Source organism: Muscardinus avellanarius (assembly GCF_963383645.1).
Source record: "Muscardinus avellanarius genome assembly, chromosome: 3".
In the NCBI taxonomy this organism is placed as follows: Eukaryota; Metazoa; Chordata; class Mammalia; order Rodentia; family Gliridae; genus Muscardinus; species Muscardinus avellanarius.
The window spans coordinates 113844542-113863899 of record NC_137788.1 but is presented as its reverse complement, the minus strand read 5'-3'; the positions used below and the strand labels follow the sequence as shown (position 1 = coordinate 113863899).

Genomic DNA, 19358 nt, shown 5'->3' with positions numbered 1-19358 from the left:
TGCTAACACACACACAGCACAAACAAAAAGTACCACTAAAACTCTATAAGCCAGGGAAAGTGGCACATGCTTGTAATCCCAGTAATAGGGAGGCTGAGACAGGAGGATCCAGTTCATGACCAGCCTCATTTACTTGGTGAGGCCCTCCGCAACTTACTGAGACCCTGTTTCAAAAATAAAGAATAGCCGGGCGTGGTTGGGCACCCTTGTAATTAAAGCATTTGGGAGGCTGAGACCAGAGGATTGAGGTTCTCATACACCCTCAGCTACTTAAGCCCTTTGCAGTTCAGTGAGACGCTGTTTCAAAAGTAAAAAATACAAAATAAAAAATTAGGTGGAGCATGTAGCTCAGAGATAGAATGCCCCTGGGTTCCATTCCCAGTAACACACACACATCCCCCTTCAATCTATAGGAATATAATCTACAAAGGTAGAGAGATAAAAGATCAGAAAAAATATTATCTGTTATAAAGAGTACAGTGAATGCAGTGGTATTTAGGGTGAAACAGATTATTTGTACAAGTATAAATACTGGTACTGGGGATTACAATGAGCAGTATTACCTCTGACCTAGATTCCCAGCTCTATTTTATTTTGAAACAGGGTCCTGCTAAGTTGCTGAGACTGGAGTCAAACCTGTGATGCTCAGCTTCCTAAGTACTGGAATGACATGAGTATGCCTCCATGCCCAGCTCTTATATTCTTTTTTTTTCCTTTGCAGTACTGGAGATGAAATCCAGGGGCATTCTACCTCCAAATTATACCCTCCATCCCTATTCTTTATTCATTTTTGAAACAGGGCCTCACTGAGTTGCAAGGGCCTCACTAGGTGGCAGAGCACACGACAATCCTCCTTCTCAGCCTCCCGAATGCTGGGATAACAAGCATGCAACTGGATGCCTTATATTCTTTTTTTTTTTTTGGTGGGTCTGGGGATGGAACCCAGGGGCATTCGGCCTCCGAGATACACCCCCTGCCCTATTTTTCTTTATTATTATTATTTTTTTATTATTTATTATTTTTTTTGGTGGTGGTACTGGGGTTCCTGGAAGACCTTCTACCTCTGGGATACACTCCCACAGGCTACACTCCCAGACCTATTTTTTAACTTTTTTTAAACTCCGAACCAGCATGATCCTCCGGTCTCTGCCTCCCAAGCACGGGGATTACAAGCATGCGCCACCACACCTGGCTTATTTCTCTATTTTGAAACAGGTCTCACTGAGTTGTGGAAGGCCTCACTAAATACCTGAGGCTGTCGGCGAAACGAGATCCTCCTGTCTCAGCCTCCCGAATGCTGGGATTACAAGCGTGCCCTACCACGTCCAGCTTTTACATCTTTTTTTTTGGTGATACTGGGGATGGAACCCTTCTACCTCCGAAATACACTCCCAGACCTATTTTTATATTTTTTATTTGGAAACAGGGTCTCTTAAGCCAGCAAGGCTGGCTTCGAACCCATGCAATCCTCCTGTCTCCGCCTCCCAAGTGCGAGGATTACAAGCTTGCACCACCACGCCTGGCTCTTACATTCTTTTTTTTTTTTTTTTTTTTTTTTGGTGGTACTGGGGTTCCTGGAAACCGTTCTACCTCTGGCTATACTCCCAGACCTATTTTATGCTTTTTTATTTTTGGAAACAAGGTCTCTTAACCCAGTGCGGCTGACTCCGAACCTGCGCGATCCTCCTGTCTTCACCTCCCAAGTGCGAGGATTACAAGCGTGAGCCACCACGCCCGGCTTATATTCTTTTTTGATGAAGTTTTCTTTTCAAACATGGAAGCAAAACAGGTATTTAAAGGATGTCAGTTCATAGCTACTCCTACTTACTCTGTAGTTTTATAAACATCAGAATATAGCCCAGCTTTCTGATACTTCTTCTTTGGGGGACGTGGGGCCTTCTTCTCCCTTGGGATGAGAGAAAGCACAGGCTGCAAGATACTTTCAGGTTCAGGAGGTTTGGCTGGGGTTTCAGGAGGACTGGGAATCTCAACGGGTGCTTCTGTAAAGCTAGAAAGAGAAATTGTATTTTCTATAAATGTAAACACATAAAAAAAGCTATGGGAATTTCATCATCTGGCCAAAATATTGTAAACTATCAAAAAAACAAGATAAAATTTATGAAACAATTATTATTAGACACAAACAGTACAACTTTGATGACAACTGAAAACAAGAACAGCTGGGTATGGCAGTGTGCACTCATAATCCCAGTATTTAGGAGGCTCAGACAGGAGGATCACAGGTTCCAGTCTCAAGCAAGTAGTGAGAATATCATCAGCTAAGAAAACCCTGTTTCAAGCCAAGCGTGGTGGTGCACACTTGTAATCCCGGCATTTGGGAGGCTGATACTGGAGGATTGTGGTTTGTGGACAGCCTCAGCTACTTAGTGAGGCCCTCTGTAACTTCATGAGACCCTGTTTCAAAATAAAAAATAGAAAATAGAGCTGGGGGTGTAGCTCAGAGGTAGAATGTCCTTGGGTTCAATCCCTAACACCACACACACACACACACACTCTTAACGATTTACGATTTAGCTGGGCACCATGCCACACCTGTAATCCCTGTACTTGGGAGGCTGAGACAGAAAGATTACAAAAGTTACCAACCTAGGTAACATAGCAATATCCCATCTCAAATAAAAAGAAAGACTAGGGATGTTTCACCATGGTAGAATGCCTTTGGGGTTACTCCCCAATAACACACACACGTTTTATGATGATCAGAATAATTCCTGTTTTTTTCCCCCCCAGAACTAGGGGTTGAATCCAGGGGCATTCTACCTTTGAAGTATATTCCCAGCCCTATTTTTTAGTCTTGATTTTGAAACAGGTTTTCACTGAGTTGCAAAAGGCCTCAGTAAGGCCGGGCGTGGTGGTGCACGCTTGTAATCCCCGCGGTTGGGAGGTGGAGACAAGAGGATTGTGCAGGTTCGAAGCCAGCCGCGTGTGCTGGCTTAGGAGACCGTTTCCAAATAAAAAAAAATATATAAGATAGGTCTGGGAGTGTAGCCCGGAGGTAGAAGGGCTTCCAGGAACCCCAGTACCACACACACACACAAAAAAAGCCTCAGTAAATAATAGGCTGTCCTTGAACCATGATCCTCCTTGTCCCAGCCTCCCAAACGCTGAGATTACAAGCATGTGCCACCAAGCCTGGTTTATCAGAATAATTCAGCTATATAGTTCATTATACTTTTTTTTTTTTTTTAATGGTACTGGGGATAGAACCCAGGAGCCTTCTATCTCCAGGTTACACTACCAGACCTATTTTATATTTTATTTGGAAACAAGGTCTCTTAAGCCAGCTTAGGCTGGCTTCGAACCTGCGCAATCCTCCTTTCTCAGCCTCTCAAGCACGGGGATTACAAGCATGTGCCACCACGCCTGGCTAGTTCATTATAGTTTTAAAAAGTTACTTTGCTCTCTGTAATATATGTTTATGTATGGTTTTTTATTCATTTATTATTATTTTTTGGTACTGAGGATTGAACCCAGGGATGTTCTATCTCTGAGTACACCCCCAGTCAATATTTTCTAGTTTAAAACAGGGTCTCACTAAGTTGCTAAAGCTGGCTGTGAACCTATGACTCATCTGTCTGAGCCTCTGCCAAGTAATTTATGTACATATACATATATGTATATGTGTGTGTGTGTATGTGTGTGTATGTATACATATGTATGTATGTATGTATGTATGTGTGTATATATATGTGTGTATATATGTATATATATATATATTGTGTGAGTATGATACTGGGGATTGAACTCGGGGCATTCTACCTTTGAGCTACATCCCCAATCCTATTTTTTATTTTAAAACAGGGTCTCACTAAGTTGTGGAGGGCCTAAGTAGCTGAGGCTGGTTGCAAACCTGCAACCCTCCTGTCTCAGTCTCCCAAGTACTGGGATTATAAGCATTTCCCACCATGCCCAGCTTCTAGATAATATTTAAACAAGGAATTACCTTCTATTATTTTCGTGCTCTTCTTCCTCTGGTAATGTTTTCTGCTTTTTCCTGGACTGTTCTTCCAACAGCCAATTTTTCCTCTTCAACCCCTTCTTATGTTCTGGGTTCAGGTTTACACTCTGAACAACAGCCTCAATTACATCCGTAACTGTATCAGGACTGAGGTGTAGTGCTAGTCCTTCTTCACCTTCATTTAATTCTGGGCTGACAAATTGGGCAGCCTGGAATGCTTGCATGGATACCACAGCCTGGAGGGGACATTTCCGAGGTCGCCCTGGTCTGCGTTTCACAAAGTTATTCCCTGTCCTGGCCTGCCTTTGAAGTTTTTTGGCTTTTAAAATTTTATTGACATGGTCCAGGTTTTTCTTGGTGGCCAAGATTTTGTCATAATTGCACATTTTCCGAGCTTGGCGCTGCATAGCTTCCACTACACTTCTCTTGATATGATGGGGGGAACAGCTGCTTGTTGTTAACTTTTCAGAAAGGAGTGTGATGCTATTATTGCAAGAGTCACTTGGGACTACAGGCACTAGAAGACTGTCTGGTTTTCCCAGAGTTCGCTCTTTGCTGTGGCTACGACCGGGACTGGAGGAAGGTGGAAGGGAGGCAGTTGCAATCACAGCATCGATATTTTTTTCCATAGGCTCTTGGTCGTCATGTTGTACCATCCGCTGCAGCAGACTATCCACAGAGTCATCCACAGATGCAACCACTCTTGGACTTCGTGAAGGAATTCCATTTACTACAAAAGGTAGCAGATCATAGACAAAAATTGATCATACCAGTTATCTAAATAACTTCCTACATGGATAAAAGACAAAAACTATTGCTATATTTTTGCATAGAAATATTAAACGTGGCAATACTATATGCATTTATTTCTCACAGGTTAAGTAGAAAGTTTACTGTCCTAAGGAATATAGAATCTTAATATTAAATCTTAAGTAAGCACTATAAAATCAAAACTAGCCCTCATTTCCACAATAATATGTGGATTAATAATTACAATTATCTATAAGGAACAGAATGAAAGTTTAGTTAATTCTTCAAATATGAAGGTCTGGCTAGGCAAGGTGGTGCATGTTTGTAATCCCTGCGTTTGGGAGGCTGAGACAGGAGGATTGCACAAGTTCAAAGCCAGCCTCAGCTACTTCATGAGGCTCTCAGCAACTTAGTGAGACCCTGTTTCCAAACGAAAAATATAAAATAGGTCTGGGAGTATAGCATGGAGGTAGAAAGCCTCTGGGTTCCACCCCCAGTACCCCTCCCCACAAAATTGGTGTTCACCTGGCGTGGTGGTAAACGCTTGTAATTCCAGTACTTGGGAGGCTGAGACAGGAGGATGCAGGTTCATGGCTAGCCTCAGCTACTTAGTAAGACCCTCCACAACTTAATGATACCATGTTTCAAAATAAAGAATAAAAAATAGGCTGGGGTGGTGGCACAGGGTTGTAATCCCAGCATTCAGGAGGCTGAGACTAGAAGATAGAGTCTTGCAGACAGCCTCAGCTACTTAGTGAGGTCTTTTGCAACTCAGTGAGACCCGGTTTCAAGGTTTCAAAATAACGAATAAAAAACAGGGCAGGGGGTGTAGCTCAGAGGTTGAATGCCCCTGGGTTCCATCCCCACACTTGCAAAAAATAAAAAAAAGGCTATGGCTATGGGTATATCTTAGAGTAAGAATGTCCCTGAGTTCAATCCTTAGCACCACCGGGGGGTGGGGGATGGGGGATAGTATTAAATAAATTTGCCCCATGATTTTGTCATTTTTGTTTTTTGTTTAAGACTACAAAGGTACTTTGTTATTTTTTCAGTACTGGGGATTCTACCAGGGCCTCAAACATATTAGGCAAGCATTCACCACTGAAGTGCATCCCTGCCCATTTAAATTAATTAATTGTACAGGAGATTGAACCTGGGGGGGGGTATTGCTACACTTCAAGTACTATTTATTTTCATTTTGAAACACAGTCTTCACTAGGCTGATGAGTCTCACTACTTGCTGAGATTTTACTTGAACCTGTGATCCTCCTATCTCAGCTTCCCAAGTACTGGGATTACAGGCATGCACCACCATGAGGAGGTCCCCAGTCCATTTTTAAATTTTGAGACATAGTCTCACTATGTTGTCCAGGGTGGCCCTGAATATGGGTTCCTCCTTAGTAGCTAAGATTATAGGTATATGCCATTGCACAGAGCGTGTGTGTGTGTGTGTATGTGTGTGTGTGTGTGTGTGTGTGTGTGTGTGAGGGGGGGAAGGGAGGGAGGGAGGAGATACTGGGGATCAACCGGGCGTGGTGGCGCACACTTGTAATCCCCACGTTTGGGAAGCTGAGACAGGAGGATCGCGCAGGTTCAAAGCCAGCCTCAGCTACTTAGTGAGGCTCTCAGCAACTTAATGAGACCCTGTTTCCAAATAAAAATATAAAATGGGTCTGGGAGTATAACTCAGAGGTAGAAAGCCCCTGGGTCCCACCCCTAGTACCACAAAAAAAGATACTGGGGATCAAACCCAGGGGCATTTTACCTTTAAGCTACATGCCCTAGCCTATTTTTAATTTTTATTTTGAAACAGGGTCTCACTAGGTTGATTAGAGTCTCATTACTTTTTGAGGTTGGCCTGAATCCTGTCCTCCTGTCTCAGCTTCCCGAGTACTAAGATTACAGGGTTGTGCTACCATACCAGTTTCAACTACTTAAAAAAAAAAAATGCCGGGCGTGGTGGCGCACGCTTGTAATCCCTGTGCTTGGGAGGCAGAGACAGGAGGATCGCGAAGGTTCGAAGCCAGCAACGCTGGCTTAAGAGACCTTGTTTCCAAACAAAAAAAGTATAAAAATAGGTCTGGGAGTGTAACCCGGAGGTAGAAGGGTTTTCAGGAACTCCAGTACCACCAAAAAAAAAAAAAAAAAAAAAAAAAAAAAAAAAAAAAGGCGGAAAAATGCTCATCCTCCTGTGCATCAGTTCAAATTAGGTCACTTTGTTAGCTTCCAGTTTACTAATGATCATAGGCCATAATTCTCTAATCAATGAATATTCATATGATCTTAAAATGTGTTATTCTAGATACTGCCTTATTAACTCGTCACTATATACACCTATTTCATCAGATTATAATGGAATTTCCTCCAAAATACTAATAACTTCCTTCAAATAATATCTAATAGTCGTGGCTAAATGAAACAGTTTGAAATTTTCCAACTTTATTTGCCCTATTTTGAAATAGGGTCTTGCTAGGTTGCTTATAGTCTTACTCCATTGCTGAGGCTGCCTTTGTGCCTTCTGCTCAGCCTCCTAAGACTGGGATCACAGGAAAGCACCACCACACAAGGTTCATTACCTGCTTCTTACTCTTTCTCTTCCTCCATATTCCCTACAGCAGTGAATGATACCATAAAACCAATTACTCAATATTATATATACTGATGGCCATACAGGTGACAGCCATCTGGTAGTGTAAGTTCAGGCTACGTTTCTTCATTGAGCCACTGAACCTATCCATTTTCCTTTTATTTTGTGATACTGGGAATCAAACTCAAGGACTAACTCCAAGCTACACCTCCAGCCCTATTTTATATTGTTTATTTGAAACAGAGTCATGCTAAGTTGCTATAGCTAGCCTCAAACCTGACATTTTCTTGTCTTAGCCTCCAAAGTTCTGGGATTATAGGCGTGCACCAACATGCTTGGTCATTTTTTCACTTTTCTTGAGTTGATACCCAAGACTGTAATTACTAAGTCAAACAAACTTTTCTCCAGCAGTAATAGGATTACAGTACTCCTCTTATCTCAGCATCCCAAATACTGGGATTAGAAGTGTGTGCCATGACACCTGGTTCTGTTCTCCAAACTTTTTACTAGTTTTAGGTACCAACAAGTTTCGTTGCTCTACTCATCTACCACAGTGCTGGAAACAAAAGCTCTGATTTGTAAAAATGCCACTAGAAGTTGTCGTGTGTGTGCGCGTGTGTGTGTACGCGCGCGCACGCACGTGCTAAGTTTGAACCCAGAGACATTCTCCCTCTGAGCTACACTTCCCAGTCCTATTATATATTTTAAATTTGTAAACAGGGTCTTGTTAAGTTGTTGAGGCTGGCGTCAAACTTGTGATCATCCTGTCTCAGCTCCTACATAATGGGATCACAGGTGTGCACCACCATCTGTGTGTGTGCATGCGTGTGTGAAAGATAGATAGATACTGGGGACTTAACCCATGGGCATTTTATCTCCAAGCTCCAACTCTGACCCTATTTTTAAAATTAATTAATTAACTAATGGCAGTGCAGATTGAGCCCCAGGGCATTTTACATCCCAGCTACACCCTCAGTCCTATTTAATCCTTTTTTTTTTTTTTTTTTTTTGGTAGTACTAGGGATGGAACCCAGGGGCATTCTACCTCTGAGCTACACCCTCAGCCCTATTTTTATTCTTTATTTGGAAACAGGGTCTGAGTTACAAAGAGCCTCACTAAGTAGCTGAAAATGGCCAACAACCACAATCCTTCTGTCTCAGCCACCCCCCCCCCCAATGCTGGGATTACACGTGTGCGCCACTACGCCCAGCTTTATCCTTTATTTTTTTTATACCTTTTATTTAATTTTACATTTATTTATTTATTTATTTATTTATTTATTTATTTATTTATTTATTTTTGGAAACAGGGTCTCACTAAGCTGCTGAGAGCCTCACTAAGTAGCTAAGGCTGGCTTCGAACCTGTGTGATCCTCCTGTCTCAGCCTCCCAAGCGCAGGGATTACAAGCGTGCGCCACCACACCCGGCCTTTATCCTTTATTTTTAAACGGGGTCTCATGAAGTTGCAGAAGGCCTCACTAAGTTACTGAGGCTGGCTTAAACCCGTGATTCTCCTGTCTCAGCTTCCCAAGTTTTGGGATTACAAGCATGTGCCACCAAGCCCAGCTAACGGTCATATTTCACATATCAAGCTCACAAACTATTTTTAGTGTGTGGTATTGAGATTAAACTTGGGGGCATTCTAACTCTAAGCTATACCCTCAGTCTTTTTTATTTTAAAGCAAGATCTTGTTGAGGGTCTTACTAAGTTGCCAAGGCTGGCATTGAACCTGCAATCCTCCTTTCTCGGCCTATCAAATACTAAGATTACAGGCATGTGTCACTATGCCTGGCTTATTTTTGTTTTTTAAAGAAATTGAGAACATATCCTAAGTTTTTTTTTCTCTTTTTCCTTTTATTTTTTCTTGTTTTTGGAGACTGAACCCAGAGTCTCCACACGCTAATAGCACACACTCTACCTATGACCTGTATCTCTGGCTTTAAGTCTGACTACAAATTACATAAATATGTTATACTGTATTAATCAGCTGTGTTTATGTTTAATTATACAATTATTAGAAATTAACATCTTGAGGTTAAGCTGAGTGTAGTGGTGCATGTTTTAAATTCCAGTACTTGAGAGGCTGAGAAAGGAAGACTAAAGGCTTGCAGCCAGCCTCCGCTGCTTAGTGAGTTCATATCCTCAGAGATTCGTGAATCCTAATTTGGAAATTATTATTTTACTAAAGAATGTTATTTATCAATTTATTAAATGGCTCTAATCCACATTCCACTGTTACACAACACACACTTTAACCTCAACTCAATTTTTTTACTATATTGTTTCAATGTACATATCACATATCAAGCTCAGATTCTAACATACCAAGAACACTCTTATTTCCAGCCCTCCATCCCTACTTGGAACGGAGGGGTCTGCCTCTGAGCTATATATCCCGAAGGCCTTTTTTCAAATTTCATTTTGAGACACAGTCTTGCTACGTTACACAAGCTGGCCTAAAACTTGGTCAACTTCTTGCCTCAGCCTCCTAACTAGTTAGGATCATAAGCATGTACCACTGTACCTGGCCACTTCTGTTTTCTTGATAATATTATATTGTAAGCTATTTACATGGACTAGATGGGAAATTATCTTGAAAATCTGGTAAAACAAATAGCACTAGCCTGTTGAAGAAGTACTCTCACTTGAAGACCTCTTCCGGGTGGGGCTACAGTTTGTGCTCTCTGATGGTCGATGGGAAGGTTTATCTGAGTTTGACTGGGAACCTGAAAAGATAGGAAAAGATAGAAATCATAGGAAAATTTAGGTTTAACAATAATGTCAAACCATTCTGTTAGAATTATATATTTTAGTTGCTGCCATTTGTAAGCTGATAAGAAGAAAATAGAGGACAAACCACACTAGATGTTGCCGACAGAACTTCCCAGGTCTCATTTTATTTCTCCTGTACATTAGCAGAGGAAAACTAGTTTTAGTGAAAGAATGAACAGAGTATATGATTTACTTTTTATGTGTTACCACCATAAAATATTACAAATGTCTATTGATAAAATAATTAGCAACATTCGAATCAAATCTGTTCTTGATTTTTGATGGAAATGAATCATATAAACCAACAAATAAACTTAGAATATATTTAATTAGGAAGAGCTGATGTAAGAAAAGCAGATCCAATCTTAGTATTTCATTTCATGGAATAAGGGATAAAAAATAAACTGTTGGACCTTATACCCACACATCCTATCCAAGCCACAAAAATAATTTTCACATTCTATGTTTTTATCCTGTAGAAAATTCTGAAAGAATTAGTAATTAATTTACCCAAAGGGATAGAATAAGTCTCTAACATTTAACCTAAGGTTTCTAGCTTTATACACATGAAGACAAACTCAATTTCCTTTCAAAAGTCTCAGTTTATAGCAAAACCCCAAACTAGCATAATTTAACACTTTTCTTACTCAAGAGAAAAGTATGTTGTTCAGGAAAAATTATTTTTCTGAGTAAACTATATTTGGTTCTATTAGTGGTTCACTTGTAATCTAAAAAGTTAGCTATTGAAAAAGCATGATGAATGTCTCCATGCTTGTTACAAAGAAGCTCTAACACATAACTGGAGGCACCAAAGATTTAAGAAGTCAATTATTTGAAGGTAAGGTTTTTAAAGGTCTGCCTCTAAATGAGAGCTGACTTTAGTGAAGAATCGACTTGGTCACTGAAGGACAATGTAGGGACAGAAGAAACGAATGGAACTAAGTGTCTAGGATTTCCCTCTCCCTGAGAGAAACAGCAGATCATGAGCTTTTACAATTAGGTCATATCCTAAATCACTGTCAACATTCTTATAGCAGGCTACTGGCAGCATTGCTCATGTGCGATATAAGACTTGCCATTCAAGAGTAAAAAGTCAGATATGGGAGGAAACTGATGTGATAGTACCTACTACTTCCAAAGCACAGTGACGATCGATGTAAGATACATTCAAGAAGCAAGACTATAAAATACTCAATCTTAAAAACAGATAAAAAGGTAGTTTTAAAACAAACAGTATAGTAAATCCCCCTGGAGTGTTGTTCAGATAGTATAAGATTTCCACTAAAGAGCTATCATAATAAAACATGTAAGAAGTAAAAGTCCAGGCATCAATGAAGATGTTAAATTACTGAACAATTCCTATATGGGATAAGACATATATTCCCTACCCAGACATATAACCGAGACAGAAGACAGCAGTGTCCAAGAAGCTCAAGACGTCTGAACTCTATCACTATCCTGATGAAGGGCAAGCAACTGTGGATTAGGTACTAGGTGGGAAAGCGGGGGTAGAGGTGTTAGAGAACACTTTTTATACAGTCTTCTCTCTCATCCATAAACATATATTGAGTACATTTTATATGTTCAGTATTATGCTAGACACTGCAGAAGTGGGGGAAAGAAAAGCACAGCCCTCCAGGAGCTCATTCAGGGTGTGCATGCCACGTGTCATGTCCAGGTGGCATCTGTGCCGTCCATCCTTGAGCTCTGTTGTCAGTTTCTAGGCTATTGGGTCATGTCTCCCCAAGTTTCCTGGCCATCTTCAGAAAGGCTTGATGAAGGCTCCAACTATACCTTTGATCATCAGGATACCCTGAGCACCACCCTGCCTGGCCTCACCCACCTCAGGGTAAAAGAGGGTACAGGCACTTTCTTCAGAGCTCCTTCTTTGGATGGCATCTGGAGCTGCAGAGGAGGCAGTGGGAGGTGGAATGGGGGTCAGATCCCCGGAGATCGTTATTGGCAGCATTGAACAGCAATTCCTGAGAAACTGAAACAATTGAGAGAGAGATGGCTTAGCTCACTTAGCTTTTCAGCCATTTTTCATTTCCTGAAAGTAATGGAGGCCAGCAGCCTATTCTTAGGATTTAATAGAAAATTGGAGTAAAACTTCATTCAGGAAGGTTTTCATTTTTAAGTCTGTTTGAATTCTCTGTTCTACAGAGCAGAGCTGTTCTTAACAATATGCTACATTTAAAGAGAATAAAGTTGTATCCCCGATACAGATCTCTATGATAATCATCAGCTTTAGAATCTTACTTCAATAAAAAACAGTATTATAGGAACAGTAAGAGGATGAGGACACCTGAAAAAAATTACCCAATGATGTAAAGCAACCAAGTTTATGACTGGAAAACGATGCTGTAACTTATGTGGAAGAAGTAGCAACCTGCCAAAGATGTACAAAATTATGTTAAAATTAGCCAAACAGCAGAAATATGAAATCTGCAAAAATTATTTCCAATACTACCAGCAATATACTGTTTTCCAAGTCTCATTATCCAGTAAAGTATTTAAAGAAGAACAAGATATGTCCAGAGAGAACTAGCATGTCTTATTTCAAAAGAGAAATATATACACATATGTATATATGTGTACACACACACACACACACACACACACACACACACACACACACCTATGTTTCATAATCTGAAACAGTGAAATTGAATGTGGCATGAGGTTAAGTATATGGAATAATGAGGAAAGGCCTTCGTGGGCTTGATTTCTAAATGTGCAATAAATTATATGACCGAGGCAAGTAAACATGCTTGAATTTTGATTTTAATAAAGCTCTCTAAGTCATAGGGTAGCTCTGAGTCCTGAAATGGGAATGTAATGGCAAAATCATCTTACAAAATTCAAAGTATTTTATAAGTGTTAGTGCCTATATATAAAAATGAGGTCCTTATGTTTATCATGGGACATCTATCTATTTATAGATGTATTTGTTTTTGTACATGATAAGAATGTCTTCTATTATGGAGCTAAATACCAGTCTTATCATGGAATTTTTACATCATAAATACTTAAGTCACAGACATGCTTAGGCTAACATTTATTATTAAAATAAAAATTAAAGAAACAGAGATTATGCCCAATTAAAGAGCTGGACATAACTTACAATACCAGCTAGTTATCTTAAATATAAAATGAATCCAATTAGGAAGCCCTCTTAAGATGGGTACCTCCACTAAGGCTTCCAGCTGTCAGGTACTGGGAAATAGAAAAAAACTTCTCTGAAGTGAATCTTCGAATTCACGGACTCTTCACCATCTCTGGGGTTGGAATTATGCTCTGGATTATAACAATAAAACCAGATGTGCCCAAGGGATGAGTCTAAAACAGAAGCTCTCTGGCTCTTTCCCCTGTTTAGTTTTTTGGCTCTTCTAATTCATGATTGTTTTCCCATGGAGTTACTATCTTGTTGCTATCCCTATCATGTGAGGAAATGTTTCTCCCTGTCTAAACAGTGGCAATTTTAGATCTGCCTAAAACGGTGTGTGAAGATTCTCACTCCTCAAAGGATAAGAGATCCGTACTTAAGTTCAAGAAAATGTGGTATTTCCTCAAAGAACACAGAGATCAGAAAAATTTTCAGATATCAAAGTTCCCATCATTATCTATTTCAATTTGCTATAAGGATGAATATGTAAGTATTTCACAAGCATACAGAGAATATAAGTGAAAATTTCACCATTCAAAAAATTTTGGGCTCTGTAGAAACACTATAGGGTGACTTCATCACTCAGATGATAGCCTTAGAAGCATGTTTAGAAACTCCACCCATATAAGTAAAGGAAGAAATTATAGATAAATCACAAAAGAAGATAAATGTAAATGAATTGGCATAAATATACATTGGTTATTAGAAAATTATTTTTCCTTGTTGGAAATAAAGCCCTTCATGAAAACAAGGAGGCAGACTACTACTTAAGTGGGAAAAAAAAAAGAATTTCACAAACTAAGATAATATATAGCAGGAAATAAGAATTAAAAATGAACTTGGAAATGAGAAGGAACCTTGGAAGTAGTTCTAATTATAGACTCTTGATTTCATTTGGCCATTATGTGATAAATTTCTAAAGATAAAGACAGGTTTGGAAAAAACATTTGTGTCAATTTAAGACAAAAAGGAGGAAAGATGGTACTTTCATAGCAGCAAAACCATAAGATGAAGTCATGGTAAGAATGTCAGGAAGTTGAAAAAGGAAAAAAGAACAAACATGGATTAGGGATAAGAATCTGGAAATCTTACATTATACACAAAACTGGGCAGAGACCAAGAAGTTGTTCTGAAGTTGATTTGTTACAAGAGATCTTGATGGAAGTCCACAAAGGAGGAACTGAAACAAATCTAAGATAAAAAAGAAATACTACTTTTACAGATGCCTGGGTATGAGGAAGCTTCAAACAGGCAAGAACATTGGAATAAATACAGAAATTCCCACTAATAAGAGACTCTGTAGGGGTTGATAAAGGCATCATGAGGAAAACACAAGGATAAAGAACCAACTACTTCACTGAAAGTTTTATAACAATATATCATGGGTTTAGGACACATACTGTTTGGAGTTCAACACTAAAGACCCAAGTAACTAGGATATTATTTAAATGAGCAGAATATATGATGTTTCCAATGCTACAAGTATCTTTGGGTAAACTACAGAAAGCCAGATCAAGTGTGCTTGTTTTGGAAGAATACAAAGCAGTAGTTAACTCAAAGATGATATAAATCATAAAATAATATATTATAAAATAATCTTATAAAATTTAAATTGCTCCTATCAAAATTGAAGCATATTACAAAACTTTATAACTCATGGCTATTTGGAAATGTTTGTTCAACAAAAACTGAATCAAAACTTGTAATAAAAATGGATACAATAGTAACAAAATATGAGCAGAAAATACCCAACTTTTTGGAAACCTTTTCGTTTTTGTGATACAAGGGATTGAAACCAGAGGCATTTTACCTGTGAGCAATAACCCTCAACACTTGTGTTTATTTTTTATTTTGAAACAGGGTCTCACTACATGACTGATGCTGTCCTGGAACCTGCACTCCTCCAGTCCCAGCCTCTCAGATACAGGCGTTCACTACCACACCCAATTTGGAGGCTTTTGAGCAAGTTTTTCTTTGTTCCCAGGTTCAAATTCTGAATCCTCTTCTATGGTTTACAGCTCAAAGGAACCCTGCTAGCTTCTTGTCAATGAGCTAAATGCTGAGATAAAAGCTAGATCTACAATGGAAACAGCTGTTTCTGATTGTGGGAAATAGATCTCCAGAAAGTAATACATTTTATCTGACTCACCAATTAAATGTACAACAAGAGAGAATGATTCAGAGCCTGTGCTGATGATTTTTAAGCTAAAAATTGTTTTCTCCCTCTAATTAGGCTATTTTTTATAATGCTCAAATTGGATCATTTACTGAAATGGAATTCCTCTGGAAACTCCCAGAATTGCACTCACCACCACAATCAATTGTGTGCTTTCATCTCCACATGTTTATGTTACTTTATGCGTATATCTTATAGACAACTCTGGAGAGACGGGACAAAATCAGATTCTGATCAATACTTATGACACTTCAGTTAAAAAAACAATTCGGTCTACTTTGCTTTGATCAATATATTTTCACAGCAAATACATTTTTTTAAAAGAAAAAAATAGTCCTTGTCATTTATTTATTTAATTTAGTGGTACTGGGAATTGAACCCAGGGCCATTCTACCTTCAACCAGGCTACAGTCCTGGTCTCATTTTTATTTTGAAACACGGTCTTGCTAGCTAGGCTGCAGAGGATCTCGCTAAATTGCTGAGGCTGGCCTTGAACCTGTCTCAGCCTCCCAAATACTGAGATTACAGGAGCATTCGACCATGCCCAGCAGTCCTTTTGTTGTGTGTATAACACTAGGGTTTGAGCCCAGGGACATTCTAAGCTCCCAGCTATACTCAGCCCCTAATTTTCTGTTTGGAAACATTATCTCACTAGGTTACTCAAAGTCTCACTATGTTGCTAAGGTGATTCTTGAGCCTGTGATCCTCCTGTCTCAGCTTCCAAAGTACTGAGATTACAAGCATGCACCATCACGCCCAGATCTGGCAGTCCTTATTTGTTCTCAGGGAACAAAATAGTCATCAAAACAGAGTACATTAAATATAGTGAATAAAACTTATATGCAGTAAATAAACTACAGTAATGTCCCACTGTTTGCTTATTCAATCGTATGTAAGCTGTAAATGCTAAATGTAAAATATCCCATACTACGGGCAATCTAATGGTTTGTCTTTTTTTCTTTTTTGATGGCACTGGAGATAGAGTCCAAGGGCATTCTAGCTTTGAGCTATACCCCAAATCTTATTTTTGAATTTTTATTTTGAAACAGGGTCTAAGTTACCATGTGATGGCCTTGAATCTGTGGTCCTACTGTCTCAGCTTCCCAAATGCTGAGCTTACAGGCATGCACAACCAGGCCAAGCTCTATTTTGTCCATTTCTGAAATCTGGTTGCAATTTCTGCCATGTACAGCATGCCATGAGTCAAAAATGCTAAAAAGCAGGGAAGGAATCTCTAACATTACAGGTCAGACATTCCTTTTTGAAGGCATTTCAAGTCTATCTAAAATAGAAAAATTAAGCCGGGCGTGGTAGCGCACACTTGTAATCCCAGCGCTTGGGACGCTGAGACAGGAGGATCACGAAGCTTTCCAAACAAAGTATAAAATAGGCCTGGGAGTATAGCCCGGAGGTAGAAAAGCCCCTGGGTTCTACCCTCAGTACCATCAAAATTAATAAATAGAAAAATAAAATAAAAATCTCATCAGGATTGGGTGAAACTAGGAAACTTGGCCTCGCTGAAGTAATTTCATATGCAAAAAGCTAATTACAGACTGTTATTCCTTAATGATTAGTAGAGAATGGCATATAAGCTAGGAAGATAAGCTAATCACCACTCACAATCCACAAATTGATTCCATCTGCTTTTTTTTTTTTTTCCCTCATCCTGGGGATTGAACCCAGAAGCATTCTGCCTCTGAATTATGCCCCCAGCCCTATTTTATATTTATTTTGAAACAGGTTCTTGTTAAGTTGCTGAAGCTGGCCTCAAACCTGAGCTCCTCCTGTCATTCATTCATTTTTGTGGTACTGGGGATTGAACCCAGGGACATTTTACCTCCAAGCTCCAACCTCAGCCCTATTTTTTAATTCTTTATTTTGAAACAGGGTCTCACTAAGTTGCAGAAGACCTCACAAAGCTCAGCCTCCCAAGTACTAAGATTACAAGTGTGTACCACCACACCCAGCTGTTATTTTTAAATAGATTATGGGATTTAATTTGTATTCTGTATAAATGCTCAAATTTTTAGAGTATGCAAATTTTTTGATATGTTGGTTTGATTTCCCCTCTTTGAAAAAAAGAAAGGCTCAATGCCTTGCTCCAGGCTACATATGCCTCTGCATCAAATTCCATTTATTTTTTTTTCTGAAATCTTCATCAAGATTACTTTTTTCTTCTTTTGAAGTACTGAGGAATGAACCCAGGAGCATTCCACCTCTGAACTAGACTCCTACCCCTATTTTTTGTTCTCTATTTTTAAAACAGGTTCTCACTAAGTTGTGAAGGGCCTCACGAAGTAGCTGAAGCTGGTGGTGAATCTGTAATCCTCTTGTCTCAGCCTCCCAAGTACTTGAATTACAAGTGTGCTCCATCAACATCAATATTACCTATAAAATATGCTTGATTTCCCCCTTTGTATGGAACTGGGGATTGAACCAAGGGGCATTCTACCTTCAAGCTATACCCCCAATCGTTTATTTTTTGTTTTTAAACAGGGTCTCACTAAACCAGGCGTGGTGGCACATGCCTGTAAATCCCAGTACTTGGGAGGCTGAGAAAGGAGGAATACAGGTTCAAGAACAGCCTCAACAAGTAGTAAGACTCATCAGCCTAGTGAGACACTGTTTCAGAAATAAAAATAAAGCTGGGTGTGTTGGCACATGCTTGTAATCCCAGTATTTGAGAGGCTGAGACAGGAGGATCCAGGTTCATGATCAGCCTCAGCTACTTATTGAGGCCCTTCACAACTTACTAAGACCTTGTTTGAAAACAGAGAATAAATAAATAAAAATAAAATATGGCTCAGGGTGTAGCTCAAAGGTACAAAAATTAAAAAAAAGGAAAAGAGCCAGGCGTGGTGGCGCACGCTTGTAATCCCCGCGCTTGGGAGGCAGAGACAGGAGGATCGCGCAGGTTCGAAGCCAGCCGCGCACGCTGGCTTAGGAGACCCTGTTTCCAAAATGAAAATGTAAAAAATAGGTCTGGGAGTGTAGCCCGGAGGTAGAAGGGCTTCCAGGAACCCCAGTACCACCAAAAAAAAAAAAAAAAAAAGGAAAAGAAAGTAAGAAACTGGGTCTCACTAGGTTTTGAGAGTCTTGTTAAGCTGACACTGATCTTGAACCTGCAATTTTTCTAAGTACTGGGGATTACAGGCATGTGCCACCAAGCCCAGCATGCTTAGAAAAAGTCCTTATAGGAATAATCTTTCTTTTTTTTAATTATCAGAGCTTGAGCTGGGCAGGTGGCACATGCTTGTAATCCCAGCATTCGGGAGGCTGAGAAAGGAGGATCATGGTTCAAGAACAGCCTCAGCTACTCTTAGTGAGGCCCTTTGCAACTCAGTGAGACCCTGTTTCAAAATAAAGAATAAAAAATAGGGCTAGGGTGTACTCGGAGGTAGAACACCCCTGAGTTCCATCTCCAGCACCACAAAAATAAATAAATAATCAGTTTGCATTTTTTACTTACCAGATTAGCAGCTGAACAAAGATTACACTAATACAAACTGAATGCAGAAAACACTGGAGTAATTCAGTTCTGTTCACAATGCCCATTCATCCCACATTTTCCAGACTTTCCTACAAGTGTTTGTAGTGTGGTTTACCCCAATCTTTGTGCAAAAGAAATATGTAAGGACAGTAAACAAGAACTAGCTCTCTCATCTTACTACATTTATCTGCCAATGGCACCCTCTGTGTCTATACTGACCAGCTTCCACCCCCTCTGTACACTGCCATCTATCAAACTGTAATCAACTTTTCTTAAAAAGGTTAAGGCAGGCTAGCCCCCTTTCCTTCTTTCCATTTGTGGTGCTAAGGATTCAACCCAGGGGCATTCTACCTCTGAACTATGCCCTCAGCCTTATTTTTTATTTTGAATCAGGGTCTCACTAAGTTGTAGAAGGCCTCGATAAATTGCTGAGCCT

The 19358-nt window shown here is 39.7% G+C and overlaps 1 protein-coding gene across 2 annotated transcripts in view; it reads right to left on the bottom strand.

Annotated features, from left to right (window-relative positions):
• The window catches only part of ASH1L (ASH1 like histone lysine methyltransferase), a gene marked incomplete at both ends in the record, with an annotated part of 106786 nt that overhangs the window by 54277 nt on the left and 33151 nt on the right, over positions 1–19358 (bottom strand). For both annotated transcript variants that reach the window (XM_080691920.1, XM_080691921.1), the window contains 3 exons: positions 1829–2008; positions 3965–4709; positions 9943–10044. In XM_080691920.1, the coding sequence (XP_080548046.1) occupies positions 1829–2008; positions 3965–4709; positions 9943–10044 (1027 nt within the window). The remainder of the gene's footprint in view (positions 1–1828; positions 2009–3964; positions 4710–9942; positions 10045–19358) is intronic.